The following is a 19,703-nucleotide window of genomic DNA, read 5'->3' as shown; positions in this document are numbered from 1 at the left end:
GATGTAAAAGAAAATGTAATTCATCAGACTAGGCCATCTTCTTCCATGGTCCAGTTCTGATGCTCACATGCTCATTGTAGGCCGCTTTCGGCATGGGCACTCTGACTGGTCTGTGGCCCATACGCAACAAGCTGTGATGCACTGTGTGTTCTGACACCTTTCTTTCATAGCCAGCATTAACTTTTTCAGCAATTTGTGCTACTCTAGCTCTTCTGTGGGATTGGATCAGACAGGCTAGCCTTCACTCACCACGCGCACCAGTGAGCCTTGGGTGCCCATGACCCTGTCACTGGTTCACCAGTTGCCCTTCCTTTTGGTTGCACTTTTGGTACGTACTAACCAAAACACCCAGGAACATACCGGGAACACCTGACAAGACTTGCCATTTTGGAGATGCTCTAACACAGTCTTCTAAACATCACAATTTGACTCTTGTCAATGTCGCTCAGATCCTTACGCTTGCCCATTTTTCCTAATTCCAATACATAAACTTTGAGAACTGATTGTTCACTTGCTGCCTAATGAATGAATGCATATATATACATTCACATGAATATATATATATATATATATATATATATATATATATATATATATATATATATATATATATATATATATATATATATATATATATATATAAGAGCATTTGATAATTCAAGAGGATTGGGGGATTGGGCAAGCAGTTGGAAGCCAGCACTGACCTAATTATGTGTTTTATCATTGCAGTCACAATAAAATACCCAAGCAGTAGCTTGGGCACATGTACATGCATCTGTTCCCTTGTTCTTTTAATAAGGGACATAAAAGAATCAGCATGGTATGTTATTTTTATATCCAGCAAAAGCCAATTAAGATTCACAAAACAACTTTGCATTGTAACAGCAGATGGTGACAGTGTCCCTTTCTGGGGTCTTAGATCTGCTTTAAATGCATTAAAAGAGAGAGGCATGGAGGCTGATGTTTCTTATCACATTCATGCACATGTCTAAGCATGCTGGCTATAAAGTACAGTACATAACCAGTTAAGGCTTTTCTTTTGCATTAGTTTGCACTACATGTTTTCTTAGCACAAGCATTAGTTTAACACCATGCTGCTAGTCCATCATGTGGACTGCTCTTAAAGGGCCTGCTCCTCCTTCCCACAGTACAGCATACATAGCAATCAAAAGTGACTGGAAAAATAACCACGTACATCAGTACTTCAGGGCCAGACAATTGTTTTAATGGCAGTTGGAATACCTAGGTCAGCCCAGGTGTCTAAATGTATAGTTATCTGGAAGGCAGGCTGAAAGGACCTCAGGTCGATTGGACCCAAGATGATTGCATCTTTGGCTAGGGTTACAATCACAGAAGTCTCCTGCAGTAAATAACACTGGGAGCCAAGGCTTGGACCAGCACTTTATATCCCCGAGATGATCAGAGATGGTCATCTGGGAACAGAATGCTTCCTACAAATGGCTTTAATTTAACCTCTGTCCAACCACCAAATGCAGGTAAAATCTGGCACTGATTGCTGTGTTTATTTTTTAGCCACTTCAGTTGAAAAGATCAACATACTGCAATAAATGGATGAATGAAAATGAATATATACATCAACAAATGTTTTTTATATTTTACTTTAAACCTAAAAGGCTTCCATAAGCACATTTTTTAAAGTAGAGCACTGGGCACTGGTGTCAAAAATATTGACACACCCCCTCCATTAATATTTGGTGAGGCCTCCTCTGAATTGAAAACAAGCTTTTGTATATTCTTAGATTTGTGCATATGGACTGTGTTTAATTCAGAACATAAATTCAATTCAGAACATCAAATCAGGAGATTACCTTTACAAAACCAACAAGCATTTCTTTGGTTTTCTCCATCTTGATGGTTCACAACGGAACTATACAACCTCATATTTATACCATAGGGAAACAGGACATTGTTAAATGCAATAATGTTGTTCTTCTTTTGGCTGTTCCCATTAGGGGTTGCCTCAGCGGATCACTGGTCCACATATTTGATTTGGCACAGTTTTTACACCGGATGCCCTTCCTGACGCAACCCTCCCCAATTTTATCCAGGCTTGGGACCGGCACTGGTTCCCTGGCCGGCAATCGAATGCTCATGAGATTGTTTTGTTAAAACTGGAAAGTTTTAATCACCACGTTTAATATTTTATTCAGTAATTTTTGCACACATTCTGGAGTTAACTGTATATGTACAACATGTGGTGTATAGCTGTTCCCATGCATATTTTTTTCCTCATCTTAACTATAGATAGATAAGTAAAAAGTAATTTATATCCTTGAGTTTCATTACCTACACCTTGTAGAACCTTGGCTACACCCTTAGAAAAATGGTTCTTCATTGGGTTCTTTGTATTGTTAAGAACCTGAGTAGCTTTGAGCTCTAACTGCTGAGCCATCATTGCCACTTAGTTGCAAATATTTCCAGTTTCAGAGAGTAAATGAATAATTATGAGATTCATTCGTTTGTTTTTCATAACTCTACATTTGGGATGGCACAGATATTTGTGCACTATAAAGTTCATGTCAAGCCCCGCTCTTAGATATTACAAGACTTATAGTGGGTAAATAGTGAGAATTTGCGAGGTGAGGTTGGACAAGATGACCCCTGAGTGAAATGTGTGAAAAACAAGGGACTAACTGTAGTGTCAAAGTGTAATCGCATTTCCCTGAAACAAATTTCAGGAGAATAGTGCAGATAGACACATAAATAGAGAAAGAGATTTGGAAATGGAAGAAGTGCTGATATTCATAAATTGGTAACACTTTGAGGGGCATTTTGGGAGAGCCTCTGGCGAAGGTGAAGAATATATTGGAGGAAAGCGTCCCTAATTTCCACATAATGTCTAGTTAGAGCTCAGACAACAAGATTTTGTTGGCTAAAACTGAGTGATGGGCAATTTGATTTTCAGCATGATCCCAGTAAACAGCTATTTGCCCAGAATATAGCTTCAACATATCTGACTCACTCTTGTTAAAAAAGTAGAAAACAAATTGTTGCTTAGAGACACCAAAATGAGGCCTTTATGATGGTACTAGCTACTCATTACATCCTCCTTTAGCTTTGTAGAGATTTGCAAGATTCCTCTGTCAGTGTTGACCTTTTCATGCAGCTTGTTCTTATTAGTTCATACCACTGTAAATGTGTTTTCTTCTTCTCAGTTCTCTTTTAAGAACATGCAGTGATATCTTCCTTACATCAGTCCATACAAGAACCTTTGTATATGTACGTGTTCGTATGCATGTGAGATTAATGAGGCACAGAATATCATAAGGACTAACACACATTATACTCTGCCATCTGCATGTTTCCCCAATAAGGATGTGTTGTGTGTAAAACCCAGCGTCAGTTCAACTCTCTCTGAGCCATTGTTCCATTAGATTTATGATGCATACTTCAGGTGGGAAAACACACCATTTTTCATCTTTATCTTTCTGCAATCTGAGCATGTCAGCATGCCAGAATTAAATTTTATTGGCGCTCATTCATGTTGCCAAGACTGGGCTAAAACTCTACACTTATTAGTAATTCACACTGCTGCTTTTCTCTAAGCCCTTTAAAGTTCAAATGATCTTATTCTTTGCACTGCTTTTGTTCTAAGCTGTCAGATATTATTGAAACATCCTCTGCTGCAATCATGCTCAAGGAGAATTATAAATAACAGTTAAATAATAAAGTTGTTCTTTAATAAACCAACATTCAAACTAATTAGTAGAGATATAACAATACAGTAATACGGAGATCCCACTTGGTTCCCAATTTTGGTTTTCTTTCAGAAAAAGATAATCTTTTATTGACCCACTATTAAAAACCAATAAATAAAATGCAAACTGGAAAAACTGAAAGTTCTTGGGCTGAGGGTGTAAGATGAAAGGAATGTATGGGATAAAACAAAGCAATGTGCTGTTATAGGAATACAATCAATGAGAGATGCAGCCTGACGCAAAGCAGAGATATTTTTTGCCAACCTTAAGCTGATTATTTTCCATTACCACATCTCCAAGCATTTTATTCGTCTTATATCACAAATTTGCTAACAATTACTTTTTTTAATGTATTATTTTTCCATTGTTTAAATAATGTCACACTTTTTAATAAGTATATAATTATGTTTAATTCTTTGGAATATCTGCAAAAAAAGTTAGTTCCACTTAAACTATAACAGCTATAACCAGTCGTCTTCTCAACTGCCTCTCTCTTTTTCCCACTTCCCTGAAGCTAATAGTACCAAAAAAAAATAAAAATAAATTAAAAAAAAAGTGACTTGGAAATCTGACTGACAGTTACAAAATGACAATGACAATGGAGACTCCTTCTATAAGTGTTAAATAAACATCTCTTTCACTATATCAATAATTATACATTGTTCTTTGTTAAATAACAACACTTAATGTGTTTATTATTGGACTCAGATAATGTGGAAGATATGCCATTCATGTCTCTGTATATGAGTTACTATAGAAAAAAGAATGTACTAGAATGAGTGCATTAATGTAAACCCCTGATCTGCCTTGTAGCCGAACTGCTATTAGAGCTGTGCTCTTGTAGAAAATTGATCATCTCCTGACCAAGCAGGTTCAAGAAGTCAACATCACTGTGATATAAATGAGGTTGAATCATTGAAGTATATTGAAGTGTAGACTTTCAACTTCAAGGGGCTTAACAAAAATATTGCATTAACCATTTAGGAATTACAGCCATTTTTTACATAGTCCCCCGATTTTCACAGGCTCATTTTTAATACTTGTCTTTTTGGCTTTGGTTTTGTTTATATAAGAGATCATATGTGTGTATATATATATATATATATATATATATATATATATATATATACAGTATGTATATATATATATATATATATATATATATATATATATATATATATATATATATATATATATATATAGATGATGTATTGTTAGAATTCAGACAATTCAAAGTCTATAATTCTTCATTTCCACCTTTTAAATAGCCAAAAGTTTTAGAAATCTTATGTCAACTCCTACTCATCTTAACCCAATCAGAATGACCCATTTAGATCTGTACTAAAACTAAATCTCTAATAAGCATGAACAGTGAACAAGAAGCTCATGGTATTGTCCCTCCGTCTTTTATTTACACTCCTACCTGTCATCAGGAGCATCTTCAAGCATGAGAAGAGGTTCTGGGGCTCTATTTCCATCAGTATTATTTATAGGGATCATCAACAAGATGAAGATAAAATACGGAATTACACATTAAATGTTAAAGTTATATTGCTATGAAGTCTAAAGAGCTGGGTCATAGTGATAAAAAATTGCTAAGTAGTAAACAGAACACATATCTAAGTGAGAATCAGTGCTTTCTTTTATGACTTTTTGCCATAGCCATTCATCATAAGCATAGACCTTTTGCCACACGTGTCTTGAATTTTAAACAGAAAATTTCAGGCTTTAATAATAATGGCGCAATTTGCATGACTTTTACACAAACAGAAAAACAGGCACAGGGGAAAAACTGTAGTGGTAGCAACCTCACCAGAATGTGATTAATTCTATTTATGATTAATTACAAGAAAAACAGAATGAGAATGGTCCTAATAGGACATCAATAATAATTGATGTAATCAACAGCGTGGAACGTTCCCCACACCTGCGAGTGCTTCATCAAGGGGATGGCCTGGTTTGCTGGGACACGAGCAAGCGACTTTGGCTGCGTACCTGCTGCGGAGGTGCCGCTATTTATTAGAGTGGGAACCATTAGGCCAGCATGTCCGTGCATCTGCACCTCCTTCCTCCATCACACACATTAGCTACCGCTCGCTGCTTCTGAAGCTCTTCTGGATGCTCCACTAATTGTGCCATAGTGTGGAACTTTTCCCACTCGCAGGTACAAAGTCACTGCTTTAAAAAAAAGTGCTTTTTTGTGCTAAGTGCCCCCAAAAGAAGTGCTTTTTAAGCATCATGTATTATTCAGTTATAGAATTAGGATAATTGGCATGCCTTAACCGCAGACCACTTTCAAGGTGTAAGGAACGGGAATATGTGACAAATGGTATAGATTTGACATCAGTCGCAAAACCCTCTCAGTGTGAAACCTTTTGCCTATTCAATAAACTCCCTCTCCTTCTTTTCCTCTTTTGGGCCTCTCTTCTTTCCTCAGAAAAGGAGCAATTACTTAACATTTGGACCCTATTCTCAACAAGGCCTTCATTGTTGAAACTGCGTATAGTCATACTAATAAGAAAGGACTACTGAAAAGAAGGAGAAAAGTGAATGTTAATAGATGGCAAAGGTTTCTTAAAATGAGCTCCACTAGGCTACGGTTTTTATTTCTATGCTAATGTTCATGTGACATGTCTGCTTGTGGCCCTGCGGGAGATTTGCCAGCTCTTTTTTTTTTTTTTTTTTTTTTTGAATATTACATTTCTGTTCACTATAAAAAGCGCCACACATAATTTAAGCAAACCATCCAAAATGATGCTTTGATAAGCAATCCCTGAAGAAATATCAGCACTTGGTTCAGAAGCATATCCATAGCCTGTTCAAATACAGCAGGTAGGGTAGTTGGTGTTTGCTGGTTCTTCTGCATTTCCTGACTCTGTTCGAGCTTTCCCAATGGGCACTGTCTCCAAACGGCATGTGTTCAGACTAAATAGTTCCATTTTGAGCTCTGGGTTTTCATTGTTGTCATCGTTCAGAGTCTTGTTGTTGACGGAATATCAAGTCTTATCAAGTGACAAGTAATTCATCAGTATCCTTTCCACTATGCAGCCCTTATGGGAAGCAGGATCTCTGTCTCCTCTGGTTTTTGTGCTCAGAAGGACATGCTATCACCACTGAATGAGAAACTGTTCCTCGGGAGAATCTACTAATTCCCATTGCTCTTGTCCAAACTCAAAGTGTTAACATGACTTTTAAGATTCTCAGTGATTTCTGTATTCAAAGTCAACACTTTTTTTAGTTCAGTTCCTATGTGCACAACTGTGTTACATTTGAGGCTTCATTCTCTTGCAGGTGCAAAAATTATTTATCGGTATAGCAAGCTATTTTTTCCATTTATGCTATTTTGGTGCCTAGAAATTAACACACCTGTGCTGATGTGGTTTGATTGGCACAACAGGGGGTGTGGTATTCAAATTCTGCTGACATAGTGGTGTTTTTTAAACTCACAAAAAAACTAAATTGCCTCTCTAATCCCACTCTTAGCATAGAAGTGAGGCCAAAATTGTTTTTTCCTGAGTTCAAACAAAACCTTAAAAATCCTAATTATGTCACAACATTTCAGCATAAATAGGCTACTTTATTACTTTACTATTACTACCTGCATACAATTGATTGAATTATTTTATTTGTCACAAATAAGAGCTTGTGTTCTACTAAATTTGATTCATACAGTTGATATGTCATTAATTGAATTCAGTTCATTTTATTTGTATAGAACTTTTAACAATAGATATTAATACAAAGCAACTTTACAGAAATCTGGAGGTAGATTTAGATTCCTAATGAACAGGCCAGAGGTGACAGTGGTAAAGAAAACCTCACTGTGATGACAAGAGGAAGAAACCTTGAGAGGAACCACACTAAAAAAGAAACCCATTCTCTTTTGGGTGACAGCAGACACAGGGATTATGAATCATAACACTATACAGGTGTAGAAAAGTAAAGTCAGACAGGATTGAGTGTGTTGAAATGATGTTCAGTATATGCATGTTGTGAATGAGAGTCCTGGGATGAGGACAGGACAGTCTTTCTGATTATAGCAGTTACAAGTCTACAGTACACTGTGAGATTATCCACTGAAGAAAGGATGGGCATAACTGTTTTACATGTTCATGCAAGAGAATCTTCCATCTTCTCCCTGACTAATCTCTCTTGCGATTGCTAGCCTTGTGTAATTAATTTTGACTGAGCAAATGTGTTGTGTAGGGCAAAATGTGATGTGTGCCTTTTGCTCCGGAACACATTTTGATGTCTTCTCTGCTCTAATACATCCAATTCTACTCAGGAAGTGCTGTTAATCAGCTTAATAATTGGTTTAGGTGTGTTAACACTAATATGTGTTGTAAAGTGAGTACTTCAGGACTAAGATTGGCAACATTTACTCCGTGCTTTTTCACACTTTCGAAGCTTGGATAGATATCCATGTCGGTACACAGGTCCTGTATCTGTATTTCACAGGAAATGTACTTGGCATACAGTCCTCAAAGGAATCAAAGGAAATGGTCAAGGGAATGCTGAAGGAATTGAAGGAATTCTTAGACTTGCTGAAAGACAAAAAATATTCTAATGTCGTATTACTCTGTTCTCATACTGTCCTGTTATTGCACTGTTTTATATTCATTGCACACTATATTGTTATGTGTACATAGTCCATGTGTATAGGGGGTTCATTTGTTAAAGCTTTAGGATCCTGATTGGAAAGTTGTGGGTTGAAATCCCAGCACCATCATGTCTTCCATATTGGGCAACACCCTAAACACTCAATTGTATCCTGTCTCATTTGTCAGCCATATGAATAAATGTAAATGTCATGCATGTTGCATCATGGTGCTGGATGCATAAAATTTCATTCCAGTGCATATGTTTGTGTCTATGGGATGACAATAAAATTGATTTGATTTGTTGTTTTCTTGCTGTGAGAGAAACACAGGCACTCACAGTAGACTTGAAAAGACCGTTCTCTTTCGTGTCTTTGTCTTAATCTCTATTATCTGCAGTATCCACTGAATAACCTCACTGCGAAACTCATTTAACTCTACTCTGCCTTGCTTACTATTAATAAACCCATCTGTGCCCACTTGAAGCTTGTCTTTCTCAAACAGCATTACATTGTGTAAACCAAAAGACTAAACACTAATTAAACCAAGCAGTAATAAGCAACATCAGTATTATTCCTTTGCTTAATTAGTTACCTTTTGCAGAACATTAACTAGTGGCGCTATTACACATGCAAAGAACGAAATCATTAACAGTTTCCTGTAAGTAAAAACTGTCACACATAAGGAATTGCAGCTTTACAGATTTGACCTTCAAATTCAGATCTGTGTGGGATCCATACAAAAGCACCAGCCTACACACTGTCTATGGAACAAATGATTAGTGGAATGATTCATTCTCATCACTTTGACTCCATAGTCCTTTTCTGTTACACTGTGTAGATCGGCACTGATGCTATTGTAGTGCTGTCGGATCTGTAGCCTGAAGAATGACTCATGCTGTAGACTGGAACAAGGCACGGATACACATTATACTGTCTGTGTGTTGTTTGGGGCTTGCTTATTTTAAGCATGCAGCCACATCTGAATAATAATGTGAAATGAAATGGGGTTTATTTGACAAGGAGGTATATTTTTTAAGGTAAATGTAATGGTATAGAGACCCTAGATGCAGATCTATACTGTAGCTGGGTCTAAGGGTGTTCTGGTAAAACATTTAAGTTTATCTAATAACTAACATATTTTTAAGCAAAGAGCACAATTTGAAATTTTGTAACAACTGAGTTAAATTCATATATTTATTTATTATGCAAACAGCCTCACTGAAAGCTCACTGAAATAAAATACACTGAAGTAATAAAATATTATACACACCACTGTTGAATTCTCAGTTCTGATTGGTCAGAAGGGGTTGATTAATTTTCTATAACAGCAGCTCTGCTTAATAGTTCTAGCTGCAAGCCAAATGACAGGTTTATTTTAATGCACTTGTTCTAGTATGTTAGCAACTCGATAGTAACAATTAACTCACAGGGACCTGTACGGTAGATGCACCACATAATACGGATTTAAAAATGTGTCAAGCTTTCTGTAAGGGGACACAAATTATGGAATGAGTCCCCACTGTTGGCACCTTGTAACATTCAGCATTTTTCATTCATGGGAAAGTCTTCAGTACAGAGGACTTTGGGCTTTAAGTTTTCTCGATAACATGACAAGCTGAATTTTCAAGAGAGAAAAAAAAGAGAATGTGGCAATGACTGTTTATTGATGCTGTAGCATAATTGGTAAGAGGATCTAACATGTCATTCATTAATAAATAAAAAAATATATATAATCCTTTACAAATTAGTAACTAGTAATTAGTAATTAGGTTACTAACACATCACACTATACCATTTTGTTGTATTCATTACATACTGTATGTGGTTATGTAATAGGGCTAATGCTAAAAAAAATATAAATTGAAAATAATCACCACATTAAAAGCGAAACTGTTCAACTACAAATTAATTCATAAAAAAGTCACACAACACAGATTCCTTAAGAAAGGCTGTGAAATTGACTTGAAATAGAAAAGTAGCTAAAAACATGGAGAATACATAAAAATCAAACAATGTACTGTTTATCATTGTTACCTGATTTTACTCTTTTTTTGTAATACACTACTCCACTTGATTTAAAAGCAATGATGCTTATGCCTGTTCAGACAAATGTTTTTATAAAGCAAGTGTAAATGGTGAAAAAAAAATGATATGGAAAAAAGCAAAATAAAAAAAACGCTGGCATGTCACCCTGATGAGCCGGTTAACCACCTACCAGTGTAACCCTAGCTGCATCTGCATCTATCTCTCTCGCTTCCTGTATCTCTTTGTCTTTTCTCATTAACACCTAGAAATAAGGCAGTATTTTTCCATGCTTGTTGATGTAAATAAAAAAAATATATCCATATAGCCACTTTCAATAATTAACATTTTTGTAATATAGTGAATAAGCATCTGTTTACTTTCAGTATTTCAAGATATTTGTGTAAAACTACATTTTCAAAGAGTTTGACATAAAATATAAAGCACTGCATTATATAACAATTATTCACAATTAGTAAATGACTCAGTTACCCACGTTGAAATTCAGATTCTATAAATATGCAATTTGGAAACTCCACCAAACCTACATGCACTCATTATATTGGCTGCATTTGCATATTGGAACACAATTTTTCCCATCTATTTTTTCACATTTGTCACACATTCACATTTTAGTTCCCTCTGTTTCTTATAAGAAAAACACTGCAGTGACAGCTTTCACATGTTGGTCAATCTGCATATTAAATTTATTATTATGGAAGAATTTAATCATCAAAATTAAAGTTTAGGGTATTTTTAAAAAGTACCAAGTTTAAAAGGCACCAACCCACAAATATCCATAATGGCATAAGCATAAGGTAAACTTTTTTTAGCTATTTTAGGTTTCTTCACATGTATAACCTATGAAAATTCATTTCCTATGCAGCATTTTATGATGATGATGATGATGATAATGATTATGATGATGATTATGATGACTTTTACTACCAGTACAAAATAACTACTCATAATGCCACAGTCACATTTCCAACATGAATCAATTTGCTTCCCATGAAAATGTTTATAGTTTGATATGTGATCTGAAAGAATTACATCACCCATGCAGCCATTACATCAGTCATGCACATTTATTTCTGGGTTTCTTCCCTTACAAATAAAGTACATCGTCTACATATCCTGCTGATTTCCCCATACATATACCAACAGCATGGTAACATAATAATACTGAAGGCTATTTATTATATGTGCATTTCTCACATTCAGTATAAACAGCAAGTCCCAGAATAACTCCACACTGCACAGAAGAGAGCTTTATGACTCTCTTTATGACTATCCTACTTTTCAGGTTCCTCTACATTGTCCACATTCTTTCATCTTGTCTGGGACGTCCTAATCGGTCTCACGGCTCACTCACTTCAGATGACTGGGGAAAAGCAGCCATCTCTCCCTTCACTTGGCTTTTAATAGAAATCAATATCCGCAACCTGATACATTGTTACAGATGAAGGATGAGCAGACAGCATGAAATTACTGATAAATCGTGAGTGTATTTATGCAACATGAGAAGCGAACAATGCCCACTATGTCCCTCTAGTGGATTAAACCAATGAATTGACCAGAACAGTTTGGAATGCCATTGGAAATGGTGGAAGTGTGCTTCTGCTTTATTTATTTTTGTGCCCTGGTTTTGGTGGGATACAGCGTTAGGGATACAGAGAGGAAGCTTTGTGAGCTTTAGCTCCTCATGTTTTTAAATGGGTGTCTGAGATCTGATCTGTGAGACACTTTCCAAGAATACACAAGCTTCCCTATATTGTTTTCTTTGTATCCATCTTCTTGACCTTTCTATATATAGATCCAATCTTCCACACACACACCCACACACATACGCACAGGATGAGTATTACAGTGGCAATGCTTCTTGGCCCTGTGGATTATCTTACTTAAGGAGTGACCTGTGTGTAGAATATGGGACCCAGAGTGCGTCACACCGAGCATGCTGGTGAAAGCACGACTGTGATGAGACCTTGGTGGAGATTAAAATGATTGAAATCGCATTCGTTTCCTTTCCTTTCCTCACTATTTTACTTTTTGTTCCACCACATCCTGCCCCTGTGGATTCATTTCTACACCAGATCAGCTATGGCTATTGATGGAGAGAGAGACAGAGACAGAGACAGAAAGACAGAATGAGAGACAGAGGGGGGTGGTTTACAGAGAAAGAGCGTGTTTGTCCAGACATGCTGTGACACTAATACTAAAACTTGGGGATGGTAGCGTGCACAAGGGAAGAATAAAGGGCCTTTGTTGTTCTAATAGCGCTGTTTCTTTAACACATCTCTAGCCCTGCCTGCTCCTTCAGCAAACAAACACACACTTCCTCATGCAGCTGAAAACAAATGCAGAGATTTTCAAGACATTGGAAGCAGAACCAGCAGCAGCTCTTGGCCATAGATTTTAGTGAGACAGAACAACATTAATAACGACATAGCTATAGGCTACTATCTAGTGAATTTTTAGAGTGACTCCATAGCAGGCATCCAGCATCCAGCATATTCATCCAACATACAGCCTAACAGCTTACATGAACCTTTTTTTTTTTCAACTGTGCTCGATACAGCATGTATGTTTCCTGTCACAGTGTGTGAGGCACACACAGACGAGGTAATATCATTAACCAAGGTTGCCAGGTTGTGAGCCCAACCACACAAAAGAATTGAAACTATCCCAAAATATTTGGACATTGGAAAAGGAAGACTCATTTCTTTGCATTATACAGTACTGTGCAAAAGCCTTAGGCACATGCAAAGAAATGCTATGGAGCAAAGATGCCTTCAGAAATAATGAAATTAAATGATTCTACATTAAAAAAAATACTATAAAGAGCAGTAAAAGGTAATAAATGAATAATAATACGGTATGAATGAATAAAAAAATGGTAATAAATGAAACATATTTGGTGTGATGACCCTTGGATTTAAAAAAAATAAATAAATAGTAATCTCAGGTACAATTTGTGCAGTTTTATGAGGAAATTAGCGGATAAATTTTACTGAGCATCTTGTGGAACTAGCCACAGTTCTTCTGGAGACTTGCTTCTTATTTTTGCATTTAAAACCCAGCAGCCTGCAAAATGTTTTTTGTCTGAAAAGTGATCTCTTACGTAAGATGCTGCTTTCTTTACTGGCATACAAACATTTTTCTGTAACATATAATTTTGTGCTGGGAAATTAATGTTTGGAAATCTAAAATGTTTTTAACCGAACAAGTGGCGCAAGTGCAACCTGGAACCTGGTATCTGAGAGATTGCCTGAGGGCACTTTGAATGGATAATGCTTTATCTGTCTACAGGGGTTCTGTGAAACGAAAATGATCTGTAACTGGATTTTACCTAATACCTATTAGAGATTCCACACATCTAGACACAAACCAAATAATGTTTTTTTCTAAAAGCTGTAATTAGAAACTAATTTCTTTGAACGTTAGAAATTATCTGTATGTTTAACCACTTAACTTAATTCTTATGAAAACACACACCTGCTTAACTTTTTGTCCAAATAATCGTTGTCAGTTCACGTGCTAAAATGCATGAGATATTTTAACTAAACCTACGTTTCCATCTTGTCTAAATGTTTTAATTAAATATAAAACCACAAAGTCTTTAAAGTAATATAAGTGTAAGTATTTGCAGGCATGTATTGAATGCATTTTCTCTGTGGATGATTTTCAAATGCTGATCTATTGAGCATGTAGTGCACTGTACAATCTACAATGCTATTATGGTAAACAATATATAGTAAGCATACATAGTGCATGGTGACATTGTGAATAGCTGAAAGTTTTACGTCTGAGGTGACTAAACAGAGGGGAACATGAATCTACATACTGTAAGTTCTGTTATAATCTTGTTGAACATGTCTTAATTGCTGCAACACTAAACCCAAATCTGCAATTCACATTATTTGGAGAAATTTCTTTTCAGACAGCTCTAAATAGAAGTCCAATAGACATTCTACTGTGAGCTTGTGTCTTTTTCCTCTTATATCCAGAACTGTATCAGTGAGTACTGATTTTTGCAGAAGCTGACACATCTGTCTTTTCACCAAGGATTTTGACACAAAGCTCCACTTACCGTCCACACAGGCAGGGCTGGCTCTGGTCGTACCGGCAATTTGGCCTTTCTTGCAGGCACAGCGGGCTGTCTGCCGAGCTATGGTCCTCCGTGGCTGACTGCTATCTCTGTCCAATGTCACAATCTCACACGTCCCGGCCGCCAACTGACCTATAGAGCACAGAGGCAGAGTCACAATCTAAAGAGACAAGACTTCAGTCACAATCGTACTCATCATGCAGGGATCATTAGGATCTCTTTGAGGGTAAAACACAATTACAAGGGGCTTTTTTTAGGTTTTGGGTTTGCAGTTTAGTCAGTTAGTCAGTGTTATTGTGTGATAAGTTATCAGAGCCAATCATGTTCCAATATGCAAATACAAGCCATACAACAGTAGGTGTAGACTGGATGGCATTTTCAATTTGCATATTCATGAAACCTAGATCCTAGATTTCCAGATGAGGTATAAGTGAAGGTGTTTTTTTTTTTTTTTTCCTTTAGGCAACTGTTATAGGAAGCACATTATTATTCAGAATAGAAAAATAATTATATTGGTTAGTATAATTGATGGCACAAATCAACAAGCAGGTCATATTTTATTTTCATATTTTTATTTATCTTTTTTTTTAATTGAAGAAGTCCTACACCTGATATTACATGTGAGTAGTTAACATTTTCCAGCTGGAAGCCTAAATCTCAACTGGGTTATATTGAGCATGTATTACTTCAGGCACTACATATATTCTGCAATGCCATTATATTATATCCTGTAGTGAGCATATACAGTGAATAGTTATAATTGGAAATAAAAGAACAGAATATCCAGTGGGTTATATATAGTTACATACACATTACTAACTGAATGAAATATGTAAATCATTACAATTTGTTAAAAATGCAACAATCTAGTTAAATGCAAACTAAACAGAGAGGAGTAAAATGTATTAGTAAATGACAAAATCAATACTACTCTTGGTAGTGCATTCTGACTTTTGGACCATGATGCATTTCAGCTGTAGGACAAAAGATTTCGAAAAAAAAAAACAGCCTAATCCATGAGTATGTCTCAGAGCACTCAAACTCAACACACAAAAGCATACAGTCCCCTCTGGATGTTTGCCTAGAGCAATTTACTTTCATCTGGAAGAGCTTCTTTCTGTCCTTTCTATACTGACTCAAGGCTGTGTTCGCTGCCCATAAATGAAGTACATTACATCCATACTAATGCAGTTCTATGGACCTTCGCTTAGTGCTAAGTGACATTTCTGCCCCGGTGCAGTGATTATGATGTGCATGTGTAGGTGAGATTGACTCCTTCTCACTGTCAGGCATGCAAATTTTGATTGACAGCAGGGCCAGAAGTTGGATCTCATCTGACCCTGAAGCTTAGCTCCCAAACCAGAGTTAATAATGGCCACACAGAGGTTCATCTCGGGCTAATAAAGACGCCTCACTAAAGGGTCACAGGAGTGTGTGAGGGGCCACAGATGTTGTTTAATCTTTCAAGTAATAAGAATCAAATCCTTTTGGTTTGTGTTTGCGCATATGTGATGAACCATACCGTTCTTTCATTCTATGATAATATAATCAAGCAGAAAATCAGCAGAGGCTTTATTTTCATTTGTCATTCAGGTTAACCTTCAAGTTAAACATTTATCACTCTCTTAACTACAACAAAATTCGTTTTACTGAATAAGCCATTGTAGGTTCTGAATAACATGCTTTAACATGAATAACTGAACAGCAGTTCCAGAGTTTAAGGGTTAAAAAGCCCAATACAAGACTTCTTTAATTATGTTAGAAAACCTACCACGCAAAATTGTAGGATTTTGTTTGCAAAATAAAAACAAATGTATTTATGACCAAAAAAAAAATCTAAATATGTATTGTAGAATGAAACTGTGCTGTGTACACAATAGATATATTTCATTCAATGTTTTCTTTTAAATGACAGAAAATGATCTGCAAATTGAGTGACTGTGACTGCAAATTATGAGTGTTTACATAAAGTTTCACTTTATACTGTAATGCCTCATAATCATGCTTGTAAAGTAAATACCTCTTGCTCATGCAATTTTTTTTTGCTGCATCCTGCGTGATCCCAGTCCCTATGCACACCCCTCGTCTCAACCAGATGCCCTATGAACCGTTCTGGCAGGTTTGGCAATAAAATATAAAAAAATAAATGTATCTCCTTTTTCCTATTCCTCCTTTGTACATGTTTAGAACACATTTTCAGTTAATTACAAAATCACATTCAGTTACATCCCGAGTTCATAGCTGTTCCTTGTGATTACTCTTACTATGTCTCCTTAGTCTAAATTTAAACTCCCGTGTTTGAACCCTAGCTGTCTCTCCATGCGCAAAAAATGTAGTACCATAAAAAGACCTATATGATGTATTGCATACTGTATATTGCAAATGACTGGTGAAACAAGAGATACTTTTTCTAACTGACCTTTCCCACCATGCACCACAAAATGGAAGGACAGAGACAAAACTGCTATGGTGGTGAAAATGATCACATCAATGACATTGCTGTCTGTGTCTGTAATCTTAATAAAACTCACATAGTCAATGAAAGATTAAGTTAGCTAGTCAACATCAGGTAGCAGTGAATGCAATCAGCCACTACTGTCTATATCACACACATTTTCAGCTTCATTTCCCTTCAATAAATGAATGACTAGTGAATTTAACAAACCTCTTATTTTTTAACTTGCTTATGAATTCAATTTTGCTGCTGTCTGTCTAAAAGCTGTTATTCCAAGTGTATCTAGCTCCTTGCTTTTTCTAATTTCCACTGTCTCATTTCTAAACTTTATTGTTTTGCCTATGAATATGGATTGCTCTGCATTAACTGGGCGTGAGTGTTCAATAGTCTATGATTGCGATTTTTCAAAACAATAATGACTGTGATAACCAGATTCTGTTTTTAAATCTGCCAGCCTTGGCCTTGCTTTCGAACCTTATGCAAAAAAAAAAATCACATACAGTACATTTCACATGTAATCATAGGTTTTTCATATGTGATTATGTGAATAATATGTGATCACATGTGAAAGGGAATTAATCATGTCAGAAAATTACATTTAAAAAAATAAAACCTCTTGCACTACATGTGAAGAATGAGTGAAATATGTACTGTGTCTAAAAACCACTGGTTTACTGTTAGGTTCATGTGACTTTTCTGTAAGCTAAGACAATTATTCATGCCATTCCTACTACAGGCACACATAACTTTGGGGACGGGAACACAGACTGTCTTATGATGCAGAGTGCAAATGAATTTCATTCTCCAGGTGAGAACCTTCTCTTTTCTTTTCTTTTTTTTTTTGGAACAATTTGTTCCTCCATCTCCCCAATGTCAAATATCTCTACATATAAATAATTGATATATGGAAACACTTACAATACCCTCACTATCTTTCCATTCTTTCAGAGTTCTTTCTGTAAAGCTCTCTCTCTCTCTCTCTCTCTCTCTCTTCATTGCTTTTAGGAATGAAAAAGCACTTAGCAGCCTTATCAGTACTGGAACTGTTGCACTTAAATGGATGCAAATCGGCAGTGATGGCTGGCTGCTGCTGTTTCTGATGTTGTCATTCTCTGCATGCAGTGATGGTTTTTAATTCCATGTCCTTCTCAGGAGCTGGTCTTTTTCTCTCCTTCTTCCTCTTTCCTTCCTGTATTCTCTCTCTCTCTCTCTCTCTGTCCTTTGCTCTTCATCATCTTTCTTTTAATTTAACTTCCACCGCCTCCCTGTTCATCTGGATGATGCTGGATAATGACTTGTCATGTGTGCATTGCAGCAGGGAAATCTCTCTCTCTCTCTCTCTCTCTCTCTCTCTTTCTCATTTTGTTAGCACTTTGTTTCGTAGACTCTCTTTAGCCTGTCAGTTCCCCTTTTACCATTTTTATATTTGCAAAAGAGAGTAGATCCTTCGCCTTGCTTGGATAATATTGTGTCTGATTTTAGCACAGGGGTGCAAAGTGCAGCACAACCTCATCTGAAAGTCTGAAGGTTAGTTCTCCAGACTCTTTTCTCTGATTTCTATCATTAGGATTTTTTAAAAGCTCCAAGGTATTGTGGATTCCTGTTGTTAGAGGAAAGCTCACCATGGTCATTTCAAAGAAGCCACCAATTTTCAGCTCCCTGGTATCCTCCTGCTCCACTGAGTCTGAGTCCACTCAGACCATGTGATCTGGACTGCGGTCTATTGTAAAAGGATCATGACTAAGCTTGACTTCCTCTGAAGTCATAGTACAGTTGCTTTGAATGTTTACATGCAAAGATTTTCACCAATCTGAATAAATTCATTCCAATATATATGTCTGTGTATATAAATCTGATCCAAAGTTATGCATGTGCAGGGAATGAGGTTTTGTGCCAACATTATCACAACAAAGATGAACAAAGATGGGCACATTACCTGTGTTGCTAACGAGTTTTAAATTATTTCTGTCTCAGAAAAAACATCCAATTGTGATTTTTAACCAAACAGTGAGAAAAGGAGTTTCTGACTGCAGTAAATTTGCTCAGCTTTTTTATGGTTATTGAAAATAATGCATGCATTGCCCACTGGTATAATATCTTTACTCATTTTTTAATATTACCACCATTAAATATTGTCTGTTAATAATAAGAAATGAAGGTTTGATCAATGTTTTCACCCTTTCTTTACAAAAGGTTCTGCATCCTCATTGAATGTCCGGCAAATATTAAACAATAAACTTTACTGATGTCAATTTACTTCCTGCCTTTGTCTCATAAAAAGTGACGCCACCACCCATCCAACCTCGTGATTATTTTAAATAGATTATAACATGTAATGTGAACTATGGACTGTTTTCTTGCACAAGAAACACATCGTGACCCAAACATGCTGGCTCAGAATGGAAGCATTCTGATAGAGAGAGAGAGATTCTGATAGTAAGAGTAATCAGACACAAAAGTTTGCATTACTATTATGCTTCTACTTGGATTAGTAATAGGATTACCCAGTTTGTTTAGTTGGATAGGAATATCATTCAGATTGGCCTCTCCTATGATTGAGGTGTTAACGATTTTTATTCCAATTGAGCTTCGAGTTGAATTATTAACAGATTAGTCTGCATGTAAACATAGCTAGTGGGAACTCTGGAGGGTCTCTTTCTCTAGGTCCAAAGCAATGACCATTTGGAATTCTCTTCAAAGTAAACTGTCACACAACCACTGACAACCAACGACACGGTCTTATTAATACTGAATAATTGTACTAAGCAACAATAACCTCCCCATCATTTTCATTTA

General features: G+C 36.4%; 1 protein-coding gene across 2 annotated transcripts in view; it reads right to left on the bottom strand.

Annotated features, from left to right (window-relative positions):
- tafa5a (TAFA chemokine like family member 5a) overlaps window positions 1–19,703 on the bottom strand; it is a 123,698-nt gene that overhangs the window by 33,667 nt on the left and 70,328 nt on the right. For both annotated transcript variants that reach the window (XM_026922705.3, XM_026922706.3), the window contains exon 2: window positions 14,435–14,584. In XM_026922705.3, the coding sequence (XP_026778506.1) occupies window positions 14,435–14,584 (150 nt within the window). The remainder of the gene's footprint in view (window positions 1–14,434; window positions 14,585–19,703) is intronic.

This window comes from Pangasianodon hypophthalmus, chromosome 18, assembly GCF_027358585.1.
Source record: "Pangasianodon hypophthalmus isolate fPanHyp1 chromosome 18, fPanHyp1.pri, whole genome shotgun sequence".
Classification (NCBI taxonomy): Eukaryota; Metazoa; Chordata; class Actinopteri; order Siluriformes; family Pangasiidae; genus Pangasianodon; species Pangasianodon hypophthalmus.
The sequence above is the reverse complement of the archived record's forward strand: the minus strand, read 5'-3'. Positions and strand labels throughout refer to the sequence as shown.